Source organism: Canis aureus, chromosome 20, assembly GCF_053574225.1.
Source record: "Canis aureus isolate CA01 chromosome 20, VMU_Caureus_v.1.0, whole genome shotgun sequence".
NCBI classification, from domain to species: domain Eukaryota; kingdom Metazoa; phylum Chordata; class Mammalia; order Carnivora; family Canidae; genus Canis; species Canis aureus.
This window is the reverse complement of record NC_135630.1, coordinates 738,817-759,212: the sequence shown is the minus strand read 5'-3', so window position 1 is coordinate 759,212 and position 20,396 is coordinate 738,817. Positions and strand designations below refer to the sequence as shown.

The 20,396-nt window shown below is 47.0% G+C and overlaps 1 protein-coding gene and 1 long non-coding RNA gene across 5 annotated transcripts in view; one reads left to right on the top strand and one right to left on the bottom strand.

Annotated features, from left to right (window-relative positions):
• The window catches only part of LOC144291393 (uncharacterized), a 90,151-nt gene that overhangs the window by 28,286 nt on the left and 41,469 nt on the right, over positions 1-20,396 (bottom strand). For all 4 annotated transcript variants that reach the window (XR_013358652.1, XR_013358653.1, XR_013358650.1 and 1 more), the window contains one exon: positions 1,976-2,052. This is a non-coding gene — a long non-coding RNA (uncharacterized LOC144291393). The remainder of the gene's footprint in view (positions 1-1,975; positions 2,053-20,396) is intronic.
• On the top strand, positions 2,945-20,090 carry LOC144291333 (uncharacterized). Its single transcript, XM_077860878.1, has 10 exons — positions 2,945-2,989; positions 5,003-5,032; positions 14,391-14,430; positions 15,164-15,248; positions 15,576-15,684; positions 16,081-16,197; positions 17,739-17,932; positions 18,524-18,580; positions 19,297-19,490; positions 19,723-20,090. The coding sequence occupies exons 1-10, from the start codon at positions 2,945-2,947 to the stop codon at positions 20,088-20,090; spliced, it is 1,239 nt and encodes a 412-aa protein (XP_077717004.1).

Genomic DNA, 20,396 nt, shown 5'->3' with positions numbered 1-20,396 from the left:
CAGAAGAGAGAAATCCAGAAGTGGACCCTCAACTCTATTGTCAAGACCATATATTCGACCAAGCAGGAAAGACCATCCACTGGAAAAAAGACAGTCTCTTCACTAAAGGCTGCTGGGAACGTTGGACAGCCACACGCAGAAGAATAAAACTGGACCATTCTCTCACACCGTACACAAAGATAAAACTCAAAATGGATGAAGGATGTAAATGTGAGACAAGATTCCATCAAACTTCTAGGGGAGAACACAGGCAACACCCTGTTTGAACTTGGCCACAGCAACTTCTTGCAAGATACATCCATGAAGGCCACAGAAACAAGACCAAAATGAATCATTCATCAAGATGAGAATCTTCCGCACAGCAAAAGAAACACTCAACAAAACTAAAAGACAAACCTCCAGAATGGAAGAAGATATTTGCAAATGACCTGTCAGATAAAGCGTGAGTTATCCAAGATCTCTAAAGAACTTATTCAACTCAACAGCAAAGAAACCAGGAGTCCAACCCTGAAATGGGCAAAAGACACGAACAGAAATGTCACACAGGAAGACATAGACATGGTCAACAAGCACACGAGACAATGCTCCACATCACCGGGGTCACGGAAATACAGATCGAAAGCACAATGAGATACCACCTCACACTGGTGAGAATGGGGAACAAAAAACCAGACAGGAAACAACAAATGTTGGAGAGGATGTGGTGAAAGGAGAATGCTTTCAAAATTCAAAAATTTCAGAAATAGCCATACTCACCTGATAGGGACCAAGGGGGGGCTGGCGTGCTCCCGGCAAGCCTGGGGAGATTGGGAAGGGGGAAGAGGGAAGGGGGGCAGGGGCGGAAGGAGTAAGGGAGTAAGGGGGGTAGGGGTGGAGGGGGAGGGGGCGGAAGGGGGAGAAGGAAGAGCCAAGGACCTTCGCGGGGTTCCTGGGGCACAGCAACCCAGGCCCTAAAGCCACCGCCCCAAGGCCGTGCCCTGACGGTGGACGGTGCCTGCATCCAAACCCCTGTGAGCGCATGCGGAAGGGTTCGGCACCCTCCCTGAGCCTCAGTGGAAAACCGTGTGCAGGTGCTTCAGAGAGGTAACAACCGATCTGCCCTGCGATCCAGCAGGTGCACTGGTGGAGGTGTGACCCAAAGGTACAGATGCAGGGAAATGCCGTGACACCCGCACCCCGAGGTTTAGAGTGGTAACACCCACAACAGCCACACTACGGAAGGAGCCTTGGTGTCCATCGAAAGATGAATGGATAAGGAAGGCGAGTGGTCCCTGCACACAATGGAAGATTACTCAGACATTAGAAATGACAAACACCCACCATTTGCTTTGACCTGGATGGAACCAGAGGGTATGACGGCTGAGTGAAAGAAGTCAATCAACGAAGGACAAACATCATATGGTCTCATTCTTCTGGGGAGGATGAGAAAAAAATAGTGAAAGGGAATAGAGGGGAAAGGAGAAAAAATTGAGTGGGAGATGGCAGAAAGGGAGACCGAACATGAGAGAGTCCTAACCCTGGGAAACGAACAAGGGATGCAAGAAAGGGAGGAGGGCGGGGGGCTGGGGGTGACTGGGTGATGGGCACGGAGGGGGACATTTGATGGGATGAGCCCTGGGGGGTTATGCTCTATGTTGGCAAAATGAACCCCAATAAGAAATACACCTAGAAACAAACACACAAACCTCCCGAGACACAAAAGTCTGGGGCCAGATGCCTTCCCAGGGGAATTCTATCCAACGCTTCAAGAAGAAAGCATACCTGTGCTACTAAAGCTGCTCCGAAAGATAGAAAGAGATGGAATACTTCCAAACTCGTTCTTGGAGGCCAGTGTCACCTTAACTCCAAAACCCAAGACCCCACCCACCAAAAGGGAGAATTCTGGACCGATGTCCCTGATGAACACGGATGCACACCTTCTCCACAAGCTATGAGCCAACGGGATCCAACAGGACATTATTAACAAGTTACTCACCATGACCCGGTAGGCTTTATCCCTGGGGTGCAAGGCTGCTTCAGTACTCGGAGAGCACTCAAGGTGCTTCATCAGATCTGCAAGAGAGAAAACAAGAACCAGATGATCCTCTCAAGAGACGCAGAGGAAGAAGCATTTGACAAAATATGGCATCCATGCCAGATCCAAACGCTTCAGAGTACCGGGATAGAGGGAACGTCCCTCAGCATCTTCAAAGCCATCTACGAAAAGCCCGCAGCAAATTCTCATTCCCAATGGAGAAACACTGGGAGCCTTTCCCTGAAGACCAGGCACGAGATGGGGATGTCCACTCTCACCGCTGCTATTCTCAACAGAGTACGAGATGTCATGGCCTCAGCAATCAGGCAATGAAAAGAAATAAAAGGCATTCAAATCATCAAAGAAGAAGTTAAACTCCCTCTTCGCCGATGACATGATACCGTACCTAGAAAACCCAAAAGACTCCACCCCAAGACGGCTGGAACTCCTACAGCAAGTTTGGCAGTGTGGCGGGATACAAACTCGGGGCCCAGAAACCAGTGGCCTTTCTGTACGCAAACAATGAGACCGAGGAAAGGGACATCGAGGAAGGGGTCAATCCCATTTATACAACCGCAGCACCCAAAAAAAAGCATGAGCTACCTAGGAAGAAACCTAACCAAAGGGGTAAAGGATCTCTACCTGAAACATTGCAGAACATGTCTGAAAGAAACTGAGAAAGACACAAAGAGATGGAAAAAGGTTCCATGCTCCTGGGTTGGAAGAATTTATATTGGGGAAAATGTCAACGTGATCCAGGGCAATTTACACAACTAGTGCAATCCCTCTCAGAAATACCACGGACTCTCTTCAGAGAGCTGGAACAAATCATCTGAAGACTTGTGTGGAATCAGAAAGACCCCGAATGGCCACGGGAATAGTAGCCAAGATACCCACTGCGGGGGAGGGGGGGCGGGAGGAGGCAGCACAATGCCGGGTTTCAGGGTGTGCCACAAAGCTGTGACCATCAAGACGGTGTGGTACTGGCACAAAAACAGACATCAAGAATTTCTCTAAAGGCATCAGTGAAATTAATATTAAAGCATCTGGAAGCTAATTATTTTGAGAAGGGCATATGGCACTAAGCTCAGGTCTGAATTTATGGATTTGGAACTGGTATTTAAGATGAAATATTTAATGGATAATGAAGCAAAGCATATTTGGTGACAGAAACTATCTAATACCTTGTGCCATGAATCCCTGACACAGTTTCAAATTTGTGCTTCTCTTGTGTTTTCTTGACCTATAAAATGTTACGTGGAGTTATTCACTGAACTTAACTCATGACACATCCGTAAACCCAAGCTTGCCAAAATATTTTAGGTGGGTATGTGGAGGGCAAGGGACGCTGAGGACTCCTGGGTCCATATACATGCACACCTATACACCAGCATCAGCGCTCTTTCTTCAGCAAAATTACACTTCCTTCCCATTTTTGTTTCCAAACAATGGGCTAAAGAGAGTAAAACCAAAATATAAACATGTTGAGGATATCTTTTATTATACACAGAAGTATCTTAGTATGCTGGGAAACAATAGTATACATTATACCAATTGGCTTTGAAAAATCAAGTCGCTGACTCTTCATCTAAACTCAAATATGTGAGACACACATCCCTGGTTTTGAGATTACTCCTTAAACTAGATCTTTACCTCAGAAGCATTCTGAAACAATAACATTTTGGGGATAATGCTAGGTAAATTTAACGAAATGAATGCTAGGTCTTTAGCCACGCTGGATCTGAACCATTTAAAGTATTAGAAGATTTACTAACAATATGTTTATACCAATATTTTATTAGTGAGTTTGCTTGGTATTATTAAGCTAGCCTACATTGGGTTTCTCCAGAACAGGCCCTGAGACTAGGACCAAGGCTAGGAGTTTATTTGGAAGACTATCTCAGGAAACATTGGCGGAGGAGCCAGGGAAGGGAAGGAAGCCAGTAGATGAATTTATGAGTATGTTATAGCTGTGGGGAACTTGGGCTCATTTCCACTGTGCTACTCTGGGAAGTGGTGTAGAGCAGACCCGAGAGTTGTCTCACCCAAAGGATAAGAAAGATGGAGGGCTTAGCCACTAGCTCCCATCTGTCATGAGTTTGAGGCTGTTCCCAGGGATGTCAGCTCCCTGGCACTTCCAGCCCACCGGGCACCAAGAATGCTCCTGTGGGGAGAGCTAAGGGATGCAGGTATTGGCAGCAGAAAGCTTATCAGCATGCATAGGGATGTTGAGTGACAAGGGGATATACATGGTGTGCCAAAATCACCTACTCAGAGGCATAACTGTTTATAAACACACTAATAAAGCTTCTTTTTAATGGGAGGAAACCAAAAGGCCAGCAACCGAGGGTGGAAAGATAGGAGAAGCATCAATTGTAACCCTTCTGATAGCAGTCCTACTCTCTTCCCACACAGGATCCTCCTTGACCCCCAGGCAATCCCTGGAGGTCAGACTAAGGGAAGCCTGAGAACATTTTTTGCTTATCTTCTCAGCAGATATTGGGAGCAGGTCAAGGAAGAAGCTTTACAGAGCACAGCAAGAGAATGCGATGCTTTTCTAGTCAATGGTAACTTAAGAGTCTATATTCCGAAGAAATTATATACTTCTATATATTATTAGACTGTTTACATTTTATTGTTTTATTATGTTTATGTTTATATGTTCATGTTTTATTTATTTATTCATGAGAGACATAGAAACATAGGCAGAGGAGAAGCAGACTCTCTTCAGAGAGCCCGCTGTGGGACTCGATCCCAGGACCACCACCTGAGCCAAAGGCAGAAGCTCAACCACGGAGCCACCCAGGTGTCCAGAAGTATTTCTTTCTCATGCTGTACACTGTAATCACCCTATTTCTCTACAGGCTTGAAAGCCACAGGATTATCCCTTCAAAGGGAAATACTGAAGCTGAGGTGCTTACTGTTCTTCAATAAAATTTCCACGTGGTACTCCCTTTTAGATTTTATGGTATGCCCCTGTCTCCACAGGAGTCCCAGCCCTACGAGCTTCTGTACCCGGTAACATCAAAATGAATGAGCAACTACGACTTGGGCTGTTTGTATTTCCAAAAGTGGGAATTGGAGGAGGGTAAAGGAAAAGTTTTCCCTGCCTTAAGGTTCAAGGGCACTGCGAAAAGACAGTGGCTGATGCTGATTCTGGAAAACTGTTTCTCATAGAGCTTTCAGGCTGATTTCCTCAACTCCTAACTTTTTGGGAGGAAGGATTCCTTTCAATAAGGTGAGGACTAGATAAGGTGTAAGTAGCTAACTAGAAAAGGGTGGTAGATAGTAAGTGTTGTGGACAAGGGAACCACGTGTGAAAAATACATTAGGCCAAAGGGATAAGCTCATGAAAACACGCTCAATATCTTTAGTCATTACAGAAATGCAAATTAACACTAAATTGAGATACTACTTTACATCCACTAGAGTAGCTAAAAATTCTTTTTTAGATTTTGTTTATTCATGAGTGAGAGAGAGAGAGAGAGAGAGAGAGAGAGGCAGAGACACAGGTAGAGGGAGAAGCAGGCTCCATGCAGGGAGCCCGAAGTGGGACTCGACCCTGGGCTGAAGGCGGTGCTAAACCACTGAGCCACCCGGCTGCCTGAGTAGCTAAAATTTAAGACTGACAAATCCCAAGTGCTGATGAGGAGTCAGAGCAATTAGAACTCATATATACTGCTGATGGGAGTGTAAAAGTGTGGTACAGGGTGGGGTAGCCTCTTATAAAGTTAAACATATACCTACCTTATAGTCCAGCAGCTGTAGATCTAGGTCACTGTCCAAGATAAGTGGGAATATATGCTTCACAAAAGGATGTAAAGAATGCTCATAGCAGTTTTACTCAAAATAGCCCCAAACTGTAAACAACCCAAATGTCCATCAACATGAGGATGGGCAAACAAGCTGTGGTATTATTTTACCACTCAGTAATAAAAAGGATGCATTAGTGTACTGATCCCTGCAATGAAATGACTGAATCTCACAAGAGAAAAGAAGCCAGACACAAAAGGGTTTAGAAATACTGTATGCTTCCACTTATATGAAGTTCTAGAATAAGCAAAACTCACCTAAGGTGAGAAAAACCACTGGATGCTTTTGGGGGACTTGAGGAATTACCTGGGGACAGAGGAAGATTCTTTCAAGAGATGGAACTCTGGTAAGGGCACAGGTTACACAGGTGTATCTAGTTGTCAAAACAGTTCAATTATTTGTGCATTTCAGTGTATGTAAATTTTACCATAAAAACTCTAAAAAATAATAATAATCAAACAGAGGGGCTGGGGAGTGGGTGGTATAAATAAAACAAGAATGGTAGGATATTCATAGTTGAAGTTGAGTGATGAGTAAGTGGGGCTCATTACACTACTCTGTTTACGTTTGAAATTTTCTACACACACATAGGCATGCACACAACGTTAAAAACCCAGTAAGCAAGATCATCAAAAGGCTATTAGGCACCTGAAAATAATGCAGAATGGCTGAAGTGGAGAGTGTCTTTTCTACTCTTTCATCTAGTACAAATCTTCCAGACAGCAGCGGACTAAAGATAACAAATCTCTTAGTCACACATCACTTGAGAGCATGGACAGTTTCAATGATAAGCTAACATGAACAAAAAGCTATGGTGGAAAAACAGACATTTGTATCTTTTGTGTAAACATACCTTACCAAACATTGTTCCTTAAGGTACTTTGCAGCAGTTGGAACAAGAATTTAAACAGGAGCCATTTAGCTACCATGGAATATGGACATATTTACTGGTACAGGCTCAGACCAGCATAATCCCCTTTCTTAACCTGGTAAAGCTTCTGAAGTTGCAGTAACAAAAATCTAATTTTAAAAAAGTCACAAATGTCTTATAAATAAAAAATCATGTCTGAAAATATATAGTATGCCCAATAAATCATCAGTGATGAAAGTCACTTCCTACTTTAAAATAGATTAATGCCAATGTTGAGAACGTTTCATAAGGGTCGATGTTAAATTTCCTTCATCTTTTCTTTTTAAAGATTTTGTTTATTCATGAGAGAGAGAGAGGCAGAGACACAGGCAAAGGGAGAAGCAGGCTCCATGCAGGGAGCCGGACGTGGGACTCTTTCCTGGGTCTCCAGGATCAGGCCCTGGGCCGAAGGTGGTGCTAAACCGCTGAGCCACCCAGGGCCGCCCCAAATTTCCTTCATCTTAATGCAATACAGGTGTGTGTGTGTGTGTGTGTGTGTGTGTGAGAGAGAGAGAGAGAGAGAGAGAGAGAGAGCACTCAAGGTTTTGTATAGACTTGTTAGAGTGAATCACAGATTTCCTTTTAGGAAAAACTTAAAAGTTCCCTTTAATTTTGCAGATGAGAAAACCAGGGCAAATGAAGTCACTTATCCAAAATAACAAGAGGATAAGAAGTGTAAGACCATAATTCAGCTTTTCTGATTTTTTCAAATTGAGATGGACCATTCTGCTTGCATATATGAATTTGAGATGAATATGAGATTCTTGGGCAGCCCCGGGTGGCTCAGCAGTTTAGCACCACCTTCGGCCCAGGGCGTGATCCTGGAGACCTGGGATCTAGTCCCACGTTGGGATCCCTGCATGGAGCCTGCTTCTCCCTCTGCCTGTGTCTCTGCCTCTCTCTCTCTCTCTCTCTCTCTGCCTCTCATGAATGAATAAATAAAATCTTTAAAAAATTCTATTACCTGCATCCATATTGAATACTCCAGAGAACTTTATCTTGACAATTTACAGAATGTTATACAAACTCAGAATTGTTTAAAATGTTTCCAGTGAATTAGTAGAAATATACTTTCGCCCCATGGAGATTACCATATTGGAACATGATGACATCTTCAAAAGATTGTGGAAAATACAGCCAATTCACCACTTGCATATGCTTCCTGACCCAGTATCAGAGTAGATAGTGAACAACTCAAGACTTTTTAATTTTTTTTCTCACCCACATCTTTACTTGGGTGCCATCATACTCTTGATACCAGTTTGTTTTGTTATGTTTTAAAGTAGCATGTTACAATCCATTAGTGGTTGATGGAGTCAACTTAAGGGGAGACAATTAGCATTTTTAAAAATGAAATTAACTAGATTAGAAAATAGTGTACAACATATATAGTTAGGGAAGGACTATTTTGAGAAATTTTTGTTTCAGTCATATACATATGTGTGTACACTGGGTGACTATAAAACATTCATTACTGTCAATCACAGTCAAAAGCACTTGAGAGTGAATGACTCTCATAAGGTCTTGTGAGAACTTTAATGCTCTGATTACTTTTTTCTCAACTCACATGTTTGTTGTTGTCTACTACTTTAATGCTCATTTTTAGAACCACACAAATGAGACATTATTATCATTATCACTTATATTGTACAATGTCTGGATTTACCTACATGTTTGCTAATTTCTATGCATCTGTGAAAAAATTTTTTTTCTTTCTTAGAGAAGGGGGAGAGAGAGTGTGTTTGTGTATGAATGTAGGCAGCATAGGGGGCAGGGGCAGCGGGAGAGGAAGAGAGAGAGAATCTTAAGTATGCTCCTTGCCCCATGTGGAGCCTGATGCAGGGCTTGATCCCACAACTCTGAGATCATGACCTGATCTGAAATCCAGAGCTGGATGCTTAAATGGATGAGCCACAAGGCTCCCTTTGACTTTTTTGTATTGTGGCAAAATTCATAACCTAAAATTCACAATGTTAGCCATTTAAATGCATATAATTTGGTGACAGTACATACATGATGTTGTGCAACCATCACTTCTATCTGGTTCCAGAACATTTTTATTATCCCAAAAGGAAACTCCATGCCAATTAAGCAGTCACTTTGCATTCCTTCCTCTCCCAAGCCAATGACAACCAGTAATCTTCTGTCTCTTTGGATCTGCCTATTCTGGATATTTCGAATGGAATCATACAATATGTGACCTTCTGTGCCTGGCTTCTTTCACTCAGCATAATGTGGTTATTGTGAATAGTATCACTATGAGCATTTGTGTACAAGTATCTGTTTGAATACTTGTTTTCAATTTAGGGGGGGATATAACTAGAAGTGAATTTGCTGTTTCATATGGCAATGCTATGTTTAACTTTTGAAGGAACCACCAACATTTTTTCCATAGAAGCTGCACCATTTAAAATTCTCACAAGCAACGTGCAAGGGTTCTAATTTCTCTACCTTCTACCCAACACTTGTTGTTTTTCTATTAAAAAAATTATAGCCATCCCACTAAGCATGAAGTGGGCATCTCACTGCAGTTTTGATCTGCATTTCTCTAATGACTAATGATGTTGAACATCTTTTCATGTGTTTGTTGGCCATTTGTGTATCTTCTTTGGAAAATGTCTATTCAATTCTTTGTCTCCATTTTTTAACTGGGTTGTCTTTTCATTGTTCAGTTGTATAATTTCTAAATTCTGAATACTAGACACAAGATTTATATGATTTACAAATAATAGCTTCCATTCTGTAGGTTCTTTCCCTTTTTTTGGGGGGGGGGTTCTTTCAGTTTTTGATCACGTCCTTTGAAGCACAAAAATCTTCAATTTTGAAGTTCAGTATTTTTTGTTTGTTTGTTTGTTTGTTGCTTGTGCTCTTTGTGTTGTATCTTAGAAACCATCCCCAAATCCACGATCATGGAAACTTACCCCTATGTTTTCTTCCAAGGGTATTTTTTTTTTCTTCCAAGGGTATTATCCTGAAAACTTGTTTCTAGAACCATTTTTCTTTTTAAGGTACATTCTTTTTTTTAAAAGATTTATTATTTGAGAGAGAGCGGGGGGAAGGGCAGAAGGATATGGAAAGAGAGCCTTAAGCAGACCCCATGCTGAGCGTGGAGCTGATCTCCAGACCCTGAGATCATGATCCCAGCCAAAACCAAGTGTCAGGTACTTACCTGACTGTGTCACCCAGGCGTCAAAAAGAACATTCTTTAAAAATACCTTTAATAAGGTTTCTTGGTTGCAAATGCAATCTATCTTTATCTGAAAGTGTCTTTACTGCCTTTGTCCTTGAAAAATAGTTTTGTTAAATCCATGAATCTAGCTTGACCGTCATTTTCTCTTCAGAACGCTGAAGATATTCCACTGTGTTCTGGTTTCCATTGTTGCTACTGAGAAACTGATACCTACTTGCCCTCCTTATTATTTACTTTTTCCCCCTCTGCCTACTTTTAAGATCTGCTCTTTGTCTTTGCTATTCTTTGGTTTTACTATCATACATCTGGGTGTGACTTTCCTTTTATCTATTTGGACTCTTGTTTCCTCTATTTGTGGATTCATGTCCTTTTGTCAGTCTGGGGAAGATCTTAGCCCTTCTATGTTCAAATATTGCCTTTTTTCTATCTCCCCTTTCTGGAACTCAAATTATATATATTACTCATTATGCCCTCCATATAGCTTAATGTCTCTTCTGTATTTACTGCCTTGTCTCTATGTAGTACAGCCTGAGTATTTCTTTCAGATTTAACTCCATCTTCAGCTGCATATATTCCGCTGTTTAACACATCCACTAAGCTATTAGTTTTAATAATTATCTGTTATTTATAAATGTTTTTTTTCCAAATGTGCCTGGTATTTTTATTAGATTTGCATTTTGACCCTTTTTCATTTATTATTCCATCTTTAATTTCTTTTTTTTGAGAATCTTTAATTTCTTAAAACACTTGACCCATAATTATTTTATACTATTTGATGATTTCAATATCTATAAATTCCCAAGAACCTCAATGTGTTGTTCTTGTTTTCCCCTGACTTTCATTCATTAATATTCATGTTAATTTCTTATTATATTTGAATGTATTTAATTTTAACAAATCTGAAGGCTTCAACTGGGGATTTGAATTTGTTTCTTTATAGATCTAGGGCCGGGAGGAAATTGATCTGGGAGCACTCTAGCCCCCCCTTTAAAGACTCTGGCTTAAGGGAAGTTTCACTCTCCACAGAAGGTCCATAATTTTAAAGGTCACATAGTTAAATAACATCTTAAATTTACAGACAAATGACTCAGATTATAGTTTTAAGCAATTTATCCCAAGGTCACACAGCTACTCTAATAAATCGTGGGAGTAGACCCAAAGTCTCCTGACTACAAGTCATGCTCATGTAATACACCACATTCTACCACTGAATTGATTTGATACGAATTGTTCAAGTTTTTGACATTGCATACCAAAAAGGAGGGAAAAATGCTCTCTTTGAATTAGTTGTTTTCTTCCTCACCTTTTACAGAACTGATGACTTCATATGTAAGCTTGTTTGCTGAAAGCAGCACAAATTTTTGATGAATATAAATCATCTGTTGTGGATTAAAAAATAATTTCTGCTGTAATAACAAAAATCTCTTCATTCTTTTTCTTTTATTTTGGTGATAATTCAACTCCTAACTTCAGTCGATAAGGATGGATACTGCCCAAGAGTAAATGAGAAACACAGTTCTAGTAAGAGCTCAGGAAAAAGCTGATTTGTGTGTCAGAGTCAAGGTGTCCCAGAGCTATAAACAGAAAATGTATGATGAATGAGGTTAAGAGGGAAAGGAAGAAATGTCCATGTGTGAAGGGGGGCAGGGTGAGATTTGAAATTCCAGATGTATATGCTTAGCAGATTTTGGGGTGGATTTTAAAGGGATAAAGACTAATGCACATAAATTAAAAAAAGCAAAAGATCAAGAGCCAGTAATCAGAGAAGTCAGAGGCTGAAGAAGCAGCCTACTTGAAGTGCAGTCAAAATGCAGTGATGATTATTGTAAGCAAAGAACAGGAACAAAGAGAAGATTACAGTATAGGGACCGAATCTGTAAATCAGACGTATTTGGTGATCTTTCATGCCTTTTTTTTTTTCATTTTGGAATCCTCCTGCTATAGTAGGAAGATCCTTTCTCACACAAATAATTCAAGCCATTTAGTATTCCAAGAGGTTCCCAGTAAGGTACTACCAGCAAAGCTGAAATTTGAAATATATATAAATATAAATATAAATATTAATACACACACACACATATACACAATATCTAGATTTATCTGTGAGGTTGGTGGATGATGAGGGGTCGTATCAACCAATCATTTACACATGTGAGATGTTAAGACCTCTGAGATTCCAGTCAGTCAACAGACATATGGGGTAGATACTGAGTGTGGACCATGGTGGGGCATAGCCCCAAGAAGACATCTGTTCCTGTCACTCACTTGGTGACCTTGGGTCATTTACTTCAATTCTCGAAGGCCCTATATTCTTATCTGTAAAATGTGGATAACATGACATATCTCATAGAGTTGTTATGAGGATGAAAAGGTCAGAAAGATGAAGCAGCACAGAGCCTGGCATATATGAGCCCTTACCTGAAATTGATGACCACTGTGTTCTTTCAGAAAGGCCCTGTTGCCAGCCCCCTCACACATGCTATCTCCTCTGGCACCGCACAGCACATCAACATTGCCTTTCCCCAGTGACGACCCCTCTCAAGTCCTGCAGCCTGAGACCTCAGAATTGTTCTGGTTATACTGCTCTTCTATGAATTTTGTCAGAGCAAACCAACCTTCTCGGAGCATTTTCACATATAAGCTTAGAGCACAGTCTATTTTTCTTCTACAACTGAGGATTCATCCTGGATTTTTCAAATACATAAAACTCCAGATAGAACTCCAAACAAGGGGATCCCTGGGTGGCTCAGCAGTTTAGTGCCTGCCTTTGGCCCAGGGCGTGATCCTGGAGTCCTGGGATCGAGTCCCACGTCAGGCTCCCGGCATGGAGCCTGCTTCTCCCTCCTCCTGTTTCTCTGCCCCCCCCCCACTCTCTCTCTCTCTCATAAATAAATAAACAAATAAATCTTTTAAAAAAAAGAACTCCAAACAAAAGGTGATGAAAGGAGATATTTTGATAATCCATGGTATGATAACATTACACTGAATACCATCTGCTGTAAATACTTCAGCCTTCTGCGGTGTCCAGATGAAAGAAATGTGTCAGGCTGTGCTTCTTCAGTGGGTAACTCTGGAAAGTTTTGCTAAACTTTCATCCAAAATAGGAAGAACCTACCTCCTCTGGGTTGAAGAAAGTTGCTGTCTGTAACATTGCTGGGGTAACACTGCCCTTTTTATCTGAAGGAATGAAGTTTCCGTTTGATCATAATGGTGAAGCAGCAAACACTCACCCTCAAAATTCTGCACTGAACTCTTTACTCATATAGGAGATCCTAGTTTCTATGTTGTTTTATTCCTTTGCCAAATGCTAATGGTTTGAAATCCAAAACAGATGAAGCTAATTAATAGCAGTTACATATTTTCAAGAAGCTTTCAATTTGGTTATTGCAGATTCTCTGAGACATTGCTTTCTTTAGTTTATACAAAACAGCATTGATATAAAAAAGGATTTACTTTACATATACACTCACTCTCTCTCTCTCACACACACACACACACACACACACAAATCTTGCTCTCATTTCACTCATACAGTCTGTACTTCAAGTAGAAAATTTTCATTCAGCTTGAGGAGATGCCTTTTGTTTGTTTTGTGGAGCAGATCTGGTGATGTGTTTTCTCTGTTTTGTGGGATATGATTCAGAATTCCTGGGTTTCTGCCTCCCTGCTCGCAGGACACCTGCTTCTCCCTCTCCCTCTGCCTGTCTCCACTGATCATGCGTGCTCGCTCTCTCTCTCTTAAACAAATAAATAAAATCCTAAAAATGAATACTACTTCTAATAAATAACACACAGAGTGAGCATAAAGGTGGACATGCAGGCCTGCTAGACCTGGCTGGAGACCCCCTCCCTCATGCCTGTGTTTGTTGTCTTCCCCTTGTGCTGCTGGCTGCAGAGGTGCATGACCTCCTAGGGAGGAAGGAGGCCCATGGAGGAGCCACCCTGGCTCCTGAAAGACCCCGTGAACGAGTTCAGTCTCCAATCTGAACAGCCACTCAGTGCTGTCAGGTGGGGCAATCTGTGCTGACGCAGTACTGACATTGGGGGAGTCACTTGGTAATTCAGCAATGTGGATCACCAAATTAACTGAAATAGTTATCAGTCTACTAGTTTTAAATGACCAATGGACGCCTGCCTGGAGCAGTCTGAAGGGCGTGTGGTTATTGATCTCGGGGTCCTGAGTTTGAGTCCCACATCGGGCACAGAGTTTCCTTAAAAAAAAAAAAGAAAAGAAAAGCACAAGTATTTTAAAATGCCCCAAGTCAATAAGGCTCCCACCGCTGAGCTGGCCCGTGGTGGGATGGATCCTCCCACCTTCTCCTTCAGCTGCTGAGCCCTGAGCACAGATAGTGCCCGAGCTGATAAACAGACCAGATCCTCCCTCTCGGAGCTCATGCTCCAGGGGGGAAGATGGACAAAATACGGAAAAATATCAGGAATGGAAAGAGCAAATTGCTCCCTAGAAAGAGAGCCTGGTGCTTCCCTGGGTCCTGAGCTCCGGAGGTGAGGCTGTGACAAACTGTGGGGCTTTGACAAACGCAGCAGCTGGGGCTCCAGGGGGCCACTGAGGGGAGGAGGTGAAGACCCACTGCCTCGCCAGGATCACAGCCTGGGAAGGAGGCAGAAGGGGGCATGAAGCCAGCTCTGTGTCCTCCGTTGGGGGCCAAGGCTGCCCCTCCCCTTTGTCAGGGGGCTGAGAAAAGGTTGTGTGGATGGAACTGGCTACAGTCATGGGGATGTGATGGGGTGGGGGTGGGCATTGACAGCCCAGACAGGAGGCATTCCAGCACGTTCCAGTCTGAGGAAGAGCCCAGGTCGGGTGACCCACTGGGTGCACCGCTGTCCACAGCTCACCCAGTGGAAATGACGGAATGGCCCGTAACACACGACAGGCAGGGTTTCAGGATAAGGACAGCCTCACACCTTCTAGGCCAAGACTCCCACACCTACTGTAGGGTTTGCCTTGGATTCAGGAGCCTAGGATTGTGGGAAGCTATTGCCCATCCCTGCCCCGGTGGGACTGTCATCTTCTGGGCCTCCAGAATGAGGGTAATGGTGCCCACGTGTGTGCACACAGGGACCTTGTGGGCCTGGACGCATGTACACACCAAGGAAGAACATGTGGTGGGAGGTATTGCCTGCACGTGACACCCACCTCCAATGTCACAGATATGATGCCACAGTGGCGTGGGGACATCTGGAGGAAGCACCTGCTAGGATAATCCCTATCCCACAGGCAAGAGGCAGACTATCCCCGACAGGCACAACGGCTTCTCCGGGGTGAAAACCAGGGAAGAATGGAAAGTTGTGTCTGAACCCAGGTGTGTTTCCAGGCTGGGGCCCTGGCTGCACATAGTCTTGCCCTGGGGCCTGTAGACAGGGGTGCGGTTGTGTCACTGTGTGCACACAGGCCATTGCCTGCAGGGAGGGGGGGGGCCGTTGGCAGCCCCGAGCGCTGCTCCTGAAGCTCCCTCCAGGAGGGGACTCAGGGAGGGGGTCCCAGGCAGTGAGGTCACTTCTTTCACAACAGAGGCCAACAGAACTTGGAACCCCTGTACCCGGGCCCCCACATTCTAGTGCAGCCCCACCTCAGGCTCACTTTCAGGAGACTTCTGCTACTGAAAGATGTTCCCTGATGGCTTTCCCAGTTTTGAGCAACACCAGGAACCCCAGGGATGCGGCTGCTTCGAATGCTGGAGACGCTGGTGCCACCGTCAAACCCAACGCCTCAGGGAGCTTTTCAGGAGGCGCTGTAGGGTAATACAGAGCAGGCCAGGCCAGGCCACCTGTGCCAGCCATCCTGGGCAGCCCCATCCCCTCCTCTTCAGTTTCAGGGAACCAGGGATGTGTGGGCAGGTCGCATCCAGGCTGGAGGACCTTGCAGGGCAGCAGGTTCCCCGGTGACCCCTTCAGGGTCACCCTGATGTCACGGTGGGCAGGGTGGAAACAGGATTCCTGAGGTGCCTCTTACATGACCCGGAGTTAACCCAAGGCCCTGCAGCCGCATCCCTTTGCTCTCCTTGGGGGAGGTGTGTGCCAACTGTGCTGTGGTGTGTGTGTCTGCAATGGAGTCAGCTGGGTGTGCGGCCCAGCCGAGGCGGCCACACCGGGCGCTGAGGCCTCCTGCCTGGCTGCCACACACGGTCTTTACAGAGCTCCACATGGGACAAGGGGTGGCGGCGGAGGCGGGAGGAAGAGGACATCCCCCACACACCGGTGGTGATCAGGAAGGAGCCCAGCACAGCTAACGGAGACCTGCAAGGGTTCAAGGTGAGTGCAGGGGCTGGGGCCACCCGACACCCAGGGCCCCGATGCAGCAGGAAGGGCCCCAGGTCCCAGAAGCCAGCCTGCTGCTCCCCTCGGCTCCCCCCTAGACTCCTGCTGCTACAGGAGTCTGGATTCCCCTCCTCCCCAAACTTGCCCCCATGGCCCTGCCCCTGCCTGGGCCAGATGCAGAGTCCCTGTGCACAGATTTGTAGGAATATCAGAATAGAGCCTTCAGGGGATGCCTGGTCGCCCAGTGGTTTAGAGCCTGCCTTCCGCCCAGGCCCTGATCCTGGAGACCCAGGATCGAGTTCTGCCTCGGGCTCTCTGAATGGGGACTGCTTCTACCTCTGTCTGTGTGTCTGCCCCCCCACCTGTGTGTGTGTGTCTCTCATGAATAAATAATAAAAACTTTTTTTATAATGCTTTCTTTTAAATATTTTATTTATTTATTCACGAGAGACAAAGAGAGAGAGGCAGAGACACAAGCAGAGGGAGAAGCAGGCTCCATGCAGGGAGCCTGATGTCAGACTGGATCCTGGGTCCCCAGGATCACGCCCTGGGCTGAAGGCAGTGCTAAACCACTGACCCACCCGGGCTGCCCATAAAAACTTTTTAAGAAGAGACACACCATGTCTCATCGCATGCGGTCTCCAGTAGTTTGCACTGTGCTATGCTTTCTCCTAACTGGTGCTCCCAGGAGGCCCCATTGGCCTGACGTCCTTCCCCACCTTCTCCAAGGCTTGAGCATGGTCCTGGTGAGTTGGGAGACTTTTCCCCAAAGGGACACGGGGCTCACTGTACTATGTCTATCGCTCTGCAGTTAGGTTTTGAAGGAGCGCATCCCTGCCCCCGCTCCCGGGGTCGGGCACAGGGGCCTCGTGTGCTGCACAACATGTCAGAAGGCCAGTTGGTTCCCACAGCCACTGAGCCCTTCACTGATGCAGGACTTCGATGCGATTCCCTTCTGTTGCCAAATCACAGGGCGGTGCTGAACATCCTGCAGCCCTCACACCCTGGGCCCTCCCACCCAAGGAAAGGTCTCCGGGTTGGCACCTCGAGAGAGGGGCGTGTGGTCAAATTCAAGGGGTGAAGCCGTTAATGCAGGGAGGTGCTGTCAAAACTCAGCTGACAAGCGGCCCTGGGATACTGACCCCTCCCATTTGAGATCCTTGTATTGATCCAAATTTTTTTGAAAATTTATCCTCTAAAACTATTTCTTTATTGGATAGTCTGTCAGTTTAAGAGACAGACAGCAGGAAGCAGAAGAGGGAGACACAGGCTCCTCAAGCACACTCTGCCCCAAGCGCAGAGCCTGCCAGGGGTGGGATCTCAGGATGCTGAGACCATGACCTGAGCCACAACTGAGAGTCAGATGCTAAGTGACTGAGCCGCAGGCGTCAAGCCCCGTGTCCCTGCTGTGGGCATTCCTGCCCCCCCCCCCGCCCCCTGCAGCCACTGAGAGCTCGGGCTGTGGTCTGCGCTCCAACTCCCAGGTCTCCTGGAGGCTACAGTGCAGGCTGCACATCCCCTCTGTCCCACCTCAGGCTGAAAGGGCCTCAGCCCTGAGGAAGAATCGGATCTGCCCAACCACCCCCAGCCGGAGGGAGCTGCTGGAGCGGCAGGTAGAAGAACTGGTGCCCGCCTTGCTGCGCTTTGATAACCTGTCCATATTTGAATTCCTTAACTATTTGGTGGAATATGGCACCCCTGAAGAGGTGCTGGACCTGCTGTTTGCAAAGTGAGCACTCTGACCCTCCACAGCCCAGTGGGATGGGCCACCTACTGGTTGGGAGTCTTGGGGAATGTTGCTTAACTTCCCGGCCCCTTGGGCTGCTCCTCTGACTGGAGGAGAGTCACACAGGGCCTAGTCGGGTCCTGTAGGGCAGCCCCCGGTGCCGGGCCTGTGGCAGGTCGGCTAGAGGGGCTGTGCTTGTGCTCATCAGTCGTCTTCTCTCCCCATGACAAAGCCTGTGCCGCCTCCTCACCGTCACCAGGGTCTTGAGCTGGCCTGTTTTGCCATTGAAAGGGAGTTTTGAGTCCATCTGGGGTCTATATCCTGGGGCATTCGGAGTAGGGGTCCCTGGGGACACCTGGGCGCCCAGGCCCACTCGGATATCAGCCATGGGCCTGGCCGGAGCCCTTTCATTCCTCAAGCATTCAGGAAGTGCCAGCAGGTGCAGGTGCTTCTCCAGGAGCTGCCCGTGGCCACAGGCACAGAGCTGACGGCCCCCCAGGGTTCTGGACTAGTTGGGGTTCAGAGGTGACAGCAGCTATGAGGAGAGATCGGGTCCACAGGACGATTCATGTGATGCCCCCTGCCCTCCTCTAGATATCGATACATCGTAGCTTCCTGCAAGAACGAAGGAATCCTGGACCAGTGGGAAATGTGAGTGAGCTCTGGACCATGCAGGGGAGCCTTCCCTCTCCAGGAGGGCCGCGAGGGGGCTGTGGGTTGGAGGGGCTGCTCGACCCTTCACCCCACACGTCTGCAATTCCTGTGACAGGGTAAGGGTCTAAGGCCCCTTCAGGAAAAGAGCAAAGGAGAGCCGTGGGTGGGGTGTCGGCTTTGTGGGAGAGCACTGGGACACCAAAGGGTGACCTCCTCCATGCCCATCCCCCCAACCCTCTGTCTGCCCCACACCTGGGACCCAGAGCAGAGGGTGTGGGGAGCATCGCACTCACCAATCTGGTGGCACCTGGACCCGGGTGCACGGCAGGTGCTCAGGAGAGCCAGTGAGGGCTCACGGACCAGACGGCCCCCGCCCCGTGGGAGATTAGAGTCAGTGGAAGGACACCCCTTGGGGGCCCCTCATGAGTGAGGCAGGGCAGACCCACGGGAGGGAAGTTTCCCCAGGAAAAACAGTGATGGTCACACTGCTGGTCATGGGCTCCCATGCACAGAGGCTTTGTGCCAGCCCCTCCTCAGCGAGCAGGGCTGTGGCAGACTGGACCGCCAGGTGACAGGTGGACAAGGAGCAGCACTGGCCTCCGACAGCCCTGCATGGGAGGCCGAGGGCCCCGGTTCCTGCAGGGCTTCCCCGGGACACCTCTGCGTGAGGGAGCTCTGTCTTCTGACGCCTCTGCCCACCTGTCCCTCCCCAGCACCATGTCCTCCTTCCTGACCATCTGGCTGGACTACTATGAGGAGGACTTCCACGATCCCCCAGAATTTCCTGCCCTGACAAAGCTGCTGAACTTCACGGGGCAGTACTTGCCAGGCTCAGTGCTCGACTGGCGTGCCGTGTGTTACCTTTGGCGTTTCATAAATCTCCATCAAGCGGAGTTTGTGGGTGGAGGTGAGGAGGACTGGGGTGGCCGAGTTGGGGACAGGGTGGGTCACACAGATCAAGCCTCCGTGTTGCTGGGCCGGAGCAGTGGGTAGGCTCACACCCCATCCCCACGGGCTGCAGTCTGGGGAGACCTCCCAGGGCTCTTGCACTCACACACATTGAGCGGTGGGAAGAGTGTCCTTGATTTGAGAGGGACGTGGAAAGTCCATCCTGGTGATGATACTTTGTCTTCTTGGAGATGATACTCTGTCTTTGGACCCTGAGCAACACCCTGAACCACCCCAGGAGCACGCCCGAGCTCCGACGGTGGGGCCTGCTGCACCTTTAGGGTCTGAGGGGATGGAGCTGGTCCCAGCTGCTGGAGCTGAGAGCTTGGCCCAAGCCATGATGCCAGCTGCTGTGTTCAAGCCAAGATACGTGGTCGGACCTCTGAATCACTGTCCTGACCTGGAAGAGCTACCTGCAACCCTAGGAGACCTGGAGGCCAAATGGGCCCCACCACCGGCTATCGAGCTCATCGATGTGCCGGAGCAGCCGCCTCACTCAGTGGAGCAACCGGCTTCAGACACCGAGCAACACCCTGAACCACCCCAAGAGCCCGCCTGAGCCCTGACTGTGGGGGCTGCTGCACCTTCAGGGTCTGAGGTGATGGAGCTGGTCCCAGCTGCTGGAGCTGAGGGCTTGGCCCAAACCGTGATGCCAGCTGCTGTGTTCAGGCCAAGGTATGTGGTGGTCAGATCTCTGAATCCCTGTCCCGACCTGGAAGAGCCACCTGCACCCTTGGGAGCCCTGGAAACCGAACGGGCCCCACCACCAGCTATCGAGGTCATTGATGTGCTGGAGCAGCCACCTCACTCAGGGGAGCAACCGGCTTCGGACCCCGAGCAACACCCTGAACCATCGTGGCAAGAG

Coding starts and splice junctions, on each gene's coding strand:
- LOC144291333 (XM_077860878.1), top strand. CDS start 2,945: ATGCCGGGTTTCAGGGTGTGCCACAAAGCTGTGACCATCAAGACG. Junction 2,990..5,002: donor AAGCTGTGACCATCAAGACG/GTGTGGTACTGG, acceptor CTGTCTCCACAG/GAGTCCCAGCCCTACGAGCT. Junction 15,685..16,080: donor TTTTCAGGAGGCGCTGTAGG/GTAATACAGAGC, acceptor CGGTCTTTACAG/AGCTCCACATGGGACAAGGG.